At 36.9% G+C, this 11,205-nt stretch overlaps 1 protein-coding gene across 16 annotated transcripts in view; it reads left to right on the forward strand.

The window, feature by feature from the left end:
• R3HDM1 (R3H domain containing 1) overlaps positions 1–10,477 on the forward strand; it is a 55,315-nt gene extending 44,838 nt beyond the window's left edge. For 3 of the 16 annotated variants that reach the window (XM_075028910.1, XM_075028911.1, XM_075028909.1), the window contains exons 20-26: positions 871–974; positions 1,603–1,770; positions 4,837–5,006; positions 5,225–5,375; positions 6,834–6,916; positions 7,712–7,796; positions 8,778–10,472. In XM_075028910.1, coding sequence (XP_074885011.1) covers positions 871–974; positions 1,603–1,770; positions 4,837–5,006; positions 5,225–5,375; positions 6,834–6,916; positions 7,712–7,796; positions 8,778–9,145 — 1,129 coding nt within the window. In that variant the 3' untranslated portion in view covers positions 9,146–10,472. Of the gene's footprint in view, positions 1–870; positions 975–1,602; positions 1,771–4,836; positions 5,007–5,224; positions 5,376–6,833; positions 6,917–7,711; positions 7,797–8,777 lie in introns of all 16 variants that reach the window. The other 13 variants (XM_075028908.1, XM_075028907.1, XM_075028906.1 and 10 more) reach the window with 13 other exon arrangements.
• Positions 10,478–11,205: the final 728 nt, after the last annotated feature.

Below are 11,205 nucleotides of genomic sequence, written 5' to 3' on the forward strand. Positions count from 1 at the left end.
AGGATTACAGCTACTTTTTTTCCACAATTCAAAGTAATAAAGTATTTTTTTCTTATTCCCTCAGAATGTTTACTTTATCTATTAGTACAGAAATGAAGTACAGGATTCTATAGGCACCATTCTCATTGTGGTCCACCAACCTGATGTTCTGCCTCTAGCAGTATGAGCAGTTAGTGGTATGATAGAATTTGCCTATGTCTGTTACTTACCTGTTTTTCCCCTGATTGCCCTGAAAAATACCTGGCATAAATGAACTTTTAAAGTTATCCTTTTCCTACATATTACAAACAAATGAAAGGTTGTTTATCTCCTTGAGTCATCTTCCTTTTCCCACAGCCTATTTGGTAAAGGCAATCATCTCTTTAAGCTGTGTTACTTTAGACTGAAGCAGAGGTGTGCTCATTTGGCGTGCTGAATGAGCTGGCTCAGCTGCATGGGGCCAGCTTCCAGCTGAGGGACTGCATCTGAAATCCCCATGGCAGGTTCTATGGTGATCATTTAACTGAGAGCTAATTCTAGTTAATTGGGCAAGACAACAAATTCTCTTTTTATTATTATTAATCTACATGTTTTTATACTGATACAGCACTATCGACACAAAAATAGTATATTAAAACAGGTGAATTAGTACAGCTTCTTAGTGTGTATGCAGGGCATAAGGTTTTGCTAAGGAAGAGATGTGAAACTTCAGTTTTCTGAAGTATGAGTAGATTTGGGGGTAGGTGGGAATATTATCAACTTTAAAATTAACAACATCTCAGCAATTTGCAGTACGTGTAGACAGCAAATGCAGCAGTCATGATTAAATAAATGAGTGTAGCATAAATGCCTGTTAGTCATGTTCTGTTTTGTTTTTTTTTATTATTACAGTTCATCAGTAGGATATTTGCAGCCTCCTGGATCAGAGCAGATACAGTTTCCTAGAACATCATCACCATGCAGCTCACAGCAGCTTCAAGGACAGCAGTGCGCAGGTTGGGGGGATAAAGTTGTTTTTTTTTATAAGACTTCAAAAATGTCTAGCTATTATTATGCTGGGTGATTGGATATTTGCTATTAATGGTTTGATTTAGAATTAACTACTGTACTATATTTCCTTCTGTGTTCTGTTTTTGAAATTATATTTGAGGCAGGTTAACTTGACATCTCAATTTGTTTATCACTGAAAGCTCTTAAGTTACTTTCTTAGAATTCAGTAATGTACATCATAATGCCTTGCATGTCTGCTTGTGAGTTGATACAGACATGGGAACTATACGTTGTCAGCAGAATGACTTTCATCTCTTCCTGAATAGCTACATGGTTCTGAAAATGTTGAGATTTGGGGTTTCATTTGATAGAACAAGCAAGGTACATTTTGGAAGCAGTATACTTGGCTCTTCCACTCAAGAAGCATTCTAGATTTCACTTCATGGAGTAGGAGTAGCAACTTCCTTAAGAGTTACTGAGAAGAGGGTGAAAACTGTAAGAGTTCTGGGTTTGGATAGAGAAGAGAGGTAGTTTTTTGACCTGCTGAAAAGCCAAATGAGATACTCCAGAGCTGTGTCGGGTGTTGTGGTTTTGTTTTTATGGTAGCCTTATTTACTGCTTTTACTTTCATAGTTTATAGCAACCATTCAAGTCAGAAGCCATCACCTCCTACATTATTGCCACCTTCATCAAAGTCAAAGCCACAACAGGCTGCTTCCATTGTGCACTACAGCATAGTGTCTCCACCCTCATCATGTAAAAGTTCACCCACTGGTCTTTCCATCATGCAGCCAATAAAAGGTATATTTTATTGGGATTTTCATCTAAGCCATTCTGTCTAGAATCTGTTGTAAATTATCAGATTGACTTCATGGCTAACTGCTAGAATAGCTGCAACTTGAGTGCCGACTCTGCAACTACTTTTTTTGTAATTCTTCATCTGAATTGCTATTACTGTAACTTTTAAAATGACAACTTGGAACTTAAGTGAAACAATAGCCGGCTTCACGGGGGCAGCCAGGAGGCAGCCTTCAGCAGATAAGTGTCGCTTAGCAGAAGCACTTAAGTCCGGTTTGGAATGTTTTGATCTACAAAATATTTGGATGATTTTTAGGTGGTGTATAAATAGCAGCCTCAATGGTGTGTGACAACAGTGGTGACATAGACCTTGTCGTATCCATGAAATGTTTATAAATGTTAATATCCAAACACTTAAAAACTCTCAATTTCCAACTACAAAATTGATGGACTGGTCAGGAAATGAAAAGCACCAGGCTTGGCCTCCAAACGAGGTTATAGAATGATCCTGTGATCATAGCGGTACTGTCTTTATTTTACCAATAGGGAATCTGATACGTTCAAGGTTTGGTTGGCCAAAAAAGGGTAGTCTCAAATACTGCTACCTCAGTATTTTGCAAGCAAGCAATAGATTAAACACCTAGGTCAATGACCTAGATTCCACTACAGATGTGGTGTTTCTTACAAACATTTATCTTTCAAGATATTTTTTAGAGCCTGTTTATTAGTAAATAGATAACATGCAGTTAAGTGGCAAGATAGCTGGATTAGCAGTGTATTACAGTTCACGGGCAGGTTTAGTTTTGTTTTGTTTCCATTCTGCTTCAAGTTTGTTTGGCTTTAGTTCTGGAAGACTGTCATTTCAGGATGTTCTTCTGTTCTCCTAATCTATCTTGGAAGTGCTGGTTTTACGCAGTTTTGAAGGCCTGGTTCAAACTTCTTAAACCTCTTAAGCGATTTAAAGAAGTTTGGGGAAGGGGAAAGCCCTCTATGACATAGGGAGGACAAATTTTGAGAGAAAGAAAAGCATGCTTTTTAGTGAGTAATACTGAAATGATGAGTCAAGGCTGCTGAGGTAAGGACAATGAGGATATAAGCAGACAAGCAGCAGAGTTGTGTTTCTCTTCATTTGAAAAAGTTAAGAGGACCAGACTGCAAATCTGGGAAGCCTTTCAAGGATTTCTTCTGGGTTTCCCTTCTCATGGGTTTTGACAGGTGATAAAGTGTCTGCAAACTGACTTATGTGTTCTATGATGCTTCACTTTGTCAGGATTCTTGTTTAGGAAAAGAATTCCATTTATTTTCATTTACTGAAATGCTGTGGAACTAGAAGTATAGAAAGAACAAGTTTTTCTGCATGTACAAAGTTTTCTTTTGCAGTTTAAATAGCATTTTCAGGTTGTGACACTTTTTTAGAAATGGTGCTGTAGATGGTTTCAAAAGACAAGCATGTTTTTGTTGGGTGTTCAGTTCTCACAGAACAGAGATAAGTCAAAAAAGCATGCCCGAGTGCTGCAGAATAAAATATTGTAATATTAAAAACCAGTAAGATGTAAGTATATTTTTTAATATTTATAAATGTATGCATAAAATTAAAATTAAACCAATTTTCATGTGTAAAATATAGTGTGTATATAGATGTTTGGTACATCTCAGGTGTACATATAGGGATTACATCAGTTTATGGCTTTACCACTTGGAAGCTATTGTGTTATATATTATTCTGATTATGTAGTAGATACTCATAAACAGAGTTACGTTTTATTTTGCTGTGCAGTGAAATGGAAATATTTGCAGTGTGGCCCTTAAGGACAGAGCAGGGATTCTTAAATTTATATCCTTTGCTAAAGTTGGCCAGATGTCTTGATGCTTCCATTTCAATCTGTAACGCATGGGTAGAACTACTTGCCATTAAACAGAAAGTACAGATGTGAAAACGTTGCTAATATTACTTCATTTATTTTTATAAATATCAATATAGTAAATATTTCAGAATACAATTTACAAAAGCTAATATAGTTTTAATATTCTGAGTTCATTATTCTACAGTTTGGTTTGCTTTTCAAAGGAGTCTGTTTCTTTTTGTGGACCCCAGGGGCAGTGAAAACAAAAGTCCATTTTAAAAAATACAACATGAAGGCATTTTACGATCTGTATCTGACTGCTCCTAGCTGATGCTGTGATGCAGGTAGTAAGCTGAGAAGATTGTAGACTCCCTCTTAAAAGGTGGATGATTAAATGGTGTTTAAACCATGTGTTTTAATTGTGGTTTCTGAGAAATGCTGTGAACGGTGGGTAGAGCAGAGAAGGAAATAGCAAACAACCATTTACGAGTAAACAGGATGTTATATAAATACCTGGGACAGAGCCAGTCAAAGGGGGAAGGCAGCTTCTCTCTCGGGCAGGCTGTCGTCACAACTTCTCATGCGAAACCTCATGGAACAGCATTGGCTGTTCAGCTGTTCTCCACCAACTTTGGCATTTCTGTAGCTACCGCAGCAGCCAAGTGGTACAGGATGTGGGGATCAATTTGCAGTCTCTGCCCAGAAGAATGTTCCTATATAGAACTTATAAATGGGGGTAATTTTGCCTCAGACTAAAGATTGATTCCAAGTCTTTCTGATGTATGCTATCATACCAGAGAAAACATTTTGAGTCTGTGTTGCTGTATATCATGTAAAACTAACTAGGTAACTTCTATTTTTAAAAAAAGCATATTTTTGCTCAATACCATATCCTCTTCAACACATTGTACTGACAGTAACTACAGTAAATGTTGAATACTTTCAATTGCTATAAAATAGAATGATTCCTTTCAAAAATATTCTCAATAATGAGTTTCAGTGGTTCCACTATCTTTTCTAGTTCCGGGAAGCCCTAAGTGAACTATCACAGATTTATCTGATAGTGGAAATGTAATTGTACTGCTCTAGCTTTCCAGAATTCAGCAGCTTATTTAGTAAAACATTCATTATGTTATTTCCCTTTTTAATTCATGTCTGTTCTGCTAAAATGAACATTGAAATGTATGACGAACTAACTGTAGCCTACTGATTTCTTGTCTTGTAGCGGTAGCACCACCACCAGGTGGAGGAGTAGTAATGATGCAGCTAAATATACCTAACAATCCTCAGCCTCGGAACCATTCACCTCCACAGTGGAAACAGAATAAGTATTACTGTGATCATCAAAGGGGGCAGAAGTCCACAGAACTTAGCACTTTAGACAGTGCTGCGCAGGTATGAGGGTTTTGTTTTGTTTTCCAGGATGACTTAAAATTTGCATAAATTGCATCTCTGCACATTTTTTTTTCAACAGTTCTTTTTGGGGAATAGAAATCTGCTCTGATAATACTCAGTATAACTATTTTAACTTTCCTTCAGTCTTTGAATGCTGTAGGTTGTTCAGCTTGTTCAACTAGGTACCTTTTAAAACATTAACTTATTGTTTATTCCAGTTGCAGCATAGTCCTCAACTAGGTAGTCCTGTCACCTCACCGGCCCAATCACCAGCACCAGCTCAGCTATCAAACATGAAGAACATCCGTCCCACATTAACACCTCTTTCTATCGTGTCCCAGTTTTCTAGACCTTTTGTCCCTGGACAAGGTATATTTTTAGTTCACTAAAATGCGTGTATGTTTTCTAATTTAAGTGGTTTTAAATACAAGTTATGTGAGGATTTTCTGACAAACTGGGGCTCACTTTAGTAGTAATGCTATTGAAGCAGGATCATCAAAATTACCCACTCAAGCATCATGTAAAATTTCACCTTATCTCTCTGCACCGATACCGTCCCCCGTATTCTCAAAAGCTTTTGATCTTGCTATTGTGAGAGCTTCTGTAAAACCCACTAGCTTTCTCATATGTGAAACTCCCCATTTCAGCATTCAAAATATTAATGAAATATTTTATGTAATTCAGCTTCAAGTTTTAACCATAATCAAGAACTTGACACACAGTGTCACAAAGGATGTAATTTTAGAGCTACAAAGATAAAATAAATAATGTGGGACTAGCTGATCTTAATACACTAGGTGGGCCTATTATCTTTTGGGGGAATGGATATAGAAATGCGATGTCGAGATGAATATTCTGCCAAACTCACTTATTGATGATGCACTGCATCAAGCCACTGCCTAAGCGAGAATTCTCCCTTCCTTTGTAGAAAAACTAGCGTGATGGGACTAGAGCCTCTAGCCAATACTGCTGCTACTTCAATTAGTATTTCAGGTAGTACCCACCCAAGGACAGAACAAAATTCCTTTTAGAAGAATTTCAGTCCTCTGCTGCCATGTTAACAAAAAAACAGAAAATAGGGAGTTTTCACCAAGATGTGATAGTTGGTAACATTTAAATACCAAAAGATAAAAAAAACCCTTTGTCAGTGAGCAAAGATATCCTGGTACAGTTCCTAAACTTACAATTAATGGGTCTATTTACAGAAAGTTTACTTTAAAACAAAACTTGAAGAGAATTCTGTATGTCTTCCTTATTGATAAAGAAAACCTTATTTTTTTGTCTTTGTCATAGTCTTACCTGTTGCATAATCTTTGTCATTGTGTTGTATTCCAGTGTTGTAAAAATTCCAGGTTGCCTGTTGTAAAGTATACCTCTCCATTTTCTTAATCTTCTGCAATTACTAGAAATTTGTATTCCATTATCTTTGTGGATCCTTGGAGCAAGTATGAATGTGAAGATGTACCTGGCGCTAATCAGGGATATGACCATGAAAATGATTAAATTAGTACACTGACAGGAACTTTAGCCTTCAGCTCATTTTGAAATGAGAGGATTTTAGATAAGACTGCAGTAAAGAAAAACTTTCAGTGTGTTTTTCAGTGTAATCCTTAAATGCAAGAAAGCTTGTACTTTTTCACCTTGTGATCAGCCCGTGACTGACTGAGATTTATTTAATCGTGCCAAATCTTATTTTCTTAGCCTAGCCAAATACACTACTTTGTGCATAGTTATATGCTTTCTCTTCGTGTTAAGTTATACACCGTAAGAGGAACTTAGAAGATTTCATACAACAGAAAAACCCTTCTAATTACCTTTCTCTTTAAGGAGATGCCAGATACCCACTGCTTGGCCAACCCCTGCAATACAATCCACCATCTTTATTACGTGGACAAGTAACAAGCCAACAGGTATTAAAAAGAACAATCTCCTGGCAACACTGAAAAAAACAACTCAGGACTACCATTATAACCACCATGAATAGAGGAATATGTTATTGCATTAGACAAGTAAATGAGTGGAAGGTGCTTGCTTTCCAACAACAGTTTTATTCTGTGTTGATACTTTCCATTGTTCTTGTTCTTGTTGTATTAAAAAAAAAGTGAGGAACATTTTCGTGAAATTTAGCTTTAGGCACAGTGTAGGTTATGGATTTATTTTTTTTTTAAGCAATGCACCAGCAGTTCCAAAAATCACAGAGAGAATGTTTGCTAAAAGGATTTTATTTTATTTGAATAACAATTTAAAAAAAAAAAAAAAAAAAGGAAATACATGTGGGTATTTCTAAGCAAAGAGCGGGTTTGTTTCTTACAAGAAAAACAAAACTAGAATGTTAGTGTTAGCAAAGCTAAAAAGTTTTGCCATCTATTTAATTTTTGGGACAGACACACAGACCCCCTACCTCGCTCAGTTCTACCTGAGATCAGCCAGAAGATGTGATGGATTGGGGTAGTGGGGGGTGGGAGGATGATTTAAGGTGATTTTTTTCATCATCTCCTCCCTTTCTTCTGAAGCCAAGGATTGAATGTGCCTGACTGCAGAACTGCTAAACTCCAAGGCTAAAATTGGACATGGAAATCATTTCTGTACCATGGTAGCACGGGTTATTTTCCAGATATTCCTCTGCACCATTTTTCACTGAACTAGAAATGTTAAGACACTGGTGCGTTGTCATTAAAGTACATCATTTATGTCAATCTTTCCAGTGTCAACCTGGAAACAGACATGGAAACAGGGGAAAGAAACCAGCAAAGAAGGCTGCTTCAGCAGATCTTGGTGCAGGAGAACCAGGTATAGAATTGCTGGTTGACACAGTCCTCCAGAAAAATGAATTATGGTGATGGGCTGGGAATGTAACAAGACAAGCAGAGGTGAGAAAGGGCCAGAATGAAGAGTAATTAGACAGAAATGGACATGGCAAACACTGGAAACATAAGGATGGAGAGGAAGACTTGATTTAGAGAGAAGAGGGAGGTTAAATGAGGAAAAAGCGTAGTTTTGAAGGCTGGAGAAAAGACCAGAGAAGATCAGGATTGGACAGTACTAAAAGGAAAAGCAAGTTTGTCAGTTTACTCGACATAAGTTCTATTATATTGTTACATTAAATATGGTTATAGTAAATATACATACCCCTGCTTCCTTTTACTTGCATGAAATGTGAAATCAAAAATAAACTACAAATTAGTTTGTGCTGCCCTCTTTTTTTAGTTGTCCCCCCCAATAGAAGTAAGCACATATTAAGAGATCTACAGATTAGCTCCTTGAAGTTAGTAAAGATGTCATCCAAATAAAACCTGATATCATCTATCTCTGTATCTTTACCAGAAAGAATTTTTGTTGCAAGTGTTACCTACTATCAAATCTTTGCAGACAGTTACAGTTAAATCAGCTTTTTCTAACTATTTACTGGAGAGGATTTTGTGAGAGAAGAGAAACTAGTTTTTTAGCACAGTGATGTGTGAAGAGTTAACAGGCAAAGCCAGTGAGATGCTATAGTGAGTTCTCAAACCTGCTGCGAAATTAGGTGTTGATTATTTTATTATTTTTCCTCCTCTCTTGAGGGCCCTCTTTGTATTCTCAGCTTTTGTTTGTATGCTGTAAGCAGTGCTAAATGTGAAAGCAAAAGGCTCTCTAGAATACCAGAAATGGAATGCCTGTGTATTTGGTATCAGCCAACTGGAGATACAAGTATGAAATAATTCATTTTCCATTGTGTTTGTTGTATCATTAAGGACAATGACCAATTTAGATTCAATGTTCTTCTTGTTTCAGTTGTGGGAAAAGTTCTAGAAATTACTGAACTGCCAGAAGGCATAACTCGTATGGAAGCAGAAAAACTATTTGGAGAACTTTTAAAAGTTGGTGCCAAGATTCGGTGGCTAAGGGATTCACAGTGTCTACAAACACAGCAGCAGCACCATCGTCGTTACTGTGGCAGCGGAGACAGTAGTGTGAACACTGAGCCATCCAAACCTAGTGACTTGGCTTCCACTTACACAGTTCTAGCTACGTTCCCTACAATGTCAGCTGCTCAGAATGCATTGAAGAAACAAAGTAGTACCTCAGTGAACAAGTTCAGGCTGAGAACAAGCAAGAAGCACTACGACTTTCATGTTCTGGAAAGGGCTAGTTCTCAGTAGCAGTTACATCAGTGGACACTCAGCCTTTACTACTTCCATGTCCTCCTCTCCTCAATTGGTTTGATGTTATGGAGTTTCTGTTCTCTTCACAGAGACTCCTGGGATGTTTTGTCATATGACATTAGCCACTGAAGACTAAATAACCCAGTGATCCAGCAAGATGAAGAAAAAATATACAGAGTTAATCCCAGACAATAGCAAGGAATCATCTTTGAGACAGGCAGCTTTCTACAAGGAATGCTGTTGAAATGCCCCCTACTTTTATAGTAGTTTTGTTTTATATTTTTGAATTCTTGTATCAGATCCAAAGTTCTATTGTACAGCAAACGTTCATAAAAATCCATATTCAGATTTGTATTTTATAATCCCTTTTCACAGCCAGCACACAGCTGTCCATTCCAAGGCAGGAACCTGAGGATTGGTAGAAGGGAAAAGAGAACCATTTTCAAGGAATTACACTCATTTTCTAGCAAACTACCCCAAATCTTCAAGTTAACCTGTTCTTTGTCCCTTGTGTTTGGTTTGGTTTTGGTTTTTTGTTTTTGTTTTTTTTAAGAAAAAAAACCCATAATTTTAGTAACTAACTCCTTAGATGGTCATTTTCTTTCGAGATTCATTCAAGCAATGTCAAAAGAAATTATGAGTAGGTTGTACCCTTGAAGCATTCGCTTCTGATCCAACAAGTTTAATAATTATTTAAAGGGAAATATGAATAGGTTACAAAGAATGTTCACTGAATCACATTTTAATATTTCTTCTTTTCAGCAAAAGCGTGAAGAGACTAAAATGTATCTTCACAGGTGACAAAATGTTTGCACTTTAATTGTGTTCCCACCAGTATGGATCTCTTTCTCTTCCTTTTCACGCTAAGATAATTGTGTTTGATAAGTGCTGGAAACCTTTTTAATGGTTTAAGTTTTCATCATTTGCAGATGCTCACTGGACATTAAAGATTCATTGCACATAAATGAAACAAACTTTTTTCAATTTGTGTAATTTGCAAGGCTGTACAATGTGTGCTGATGCAAGCCTTTTTCAGTTCAAGAAAATAAATGTTTACAAACACAAACTTTTTCAGTGCACTTGTTTAAACTTCTAGGAGTCTTCTGAAACCTGGATGAACATGTATTAATGGTTTAGATACCTTCAAATGTGAGAAAAGAACTTAAAAATAACACAAATACTAGAACTTCTCAAAGAACCACTCTTGCTGTTCCTCTTCTTGAAGCATTTATGTTATCCTGCCCTTCATCATTTTTAAATGTTTCCCTATATAAGTAAAAAGAGAGAGAAATTGATCAGACACCATAAGGGACTGCTGCTGGTATTTTATTTTTAGCACAGGCACTGATTCACTGTGTAGACGAGCAACTACTTGTTCCCTTCATAATGCTATCGCTTCGTAAAAGATGCGTTTGTAACTTCTGTAAGTGGAAACTCAAGGTAAAGGTTCTGTTTAAGAACATATTTTACAGAGGAGAAGTAAAGAATTTAGGTGCCTAAACCAGCATTAACTTTCATCCTGTATACAAAAAAATCCTATCCCTGAGCAACCACATATAAACATATGAAGTGGCAAGACAGTCCTATGCATGGTCAATTTTTAAATCCTTCATGTGATCATTCGAAGTATTTGGAAGAAAACTGACCTGTCTGGGAATAAGGTAGCCTAATAAATCAGGTATATGGGACTTGATTCTGCAAAATGCTGCAGCAACAGGTATTTACGTGACTAAAGGTAAACTTAACACTCAGATGCTCCCCTAAAACAGAGGGGAAAATGTTCAGCTTCAAGCCCCTAGCCAAAAGACCAATCTAATTATCTCTGTCTGTTTTTCCAAAAGGATGGTACTTGGCATTCGAGTTCTTACACTACTACTTGACTGAATATGCTGCTTGAACAAGGGGATAGATTTTTTCCTCCTCTGGTTGGATTGTTGTAGTTTATTACACCCAAAACCAAAGATAATTAAGAACACAAGCTTACGCAGATTATAATATTCCCCTCCTCTGAATAGCACAGAGATAACATGATTAACGCACAAGTTCCGTCACTGCCT

This window comes from Buteo buteo, chromosome 5 (genome assembly GCF_964188355.1).
Source record: "Buteo buteo chromosome 5, bButBut1.hap1.1, whole genome shotgun sequence".
Classification (NCBI taxonomy): Eukaryota; Metazoa; Chordata; class Aves; order Accipitriformes; family Accipitridae; genus Buteo; species Buteo buteo.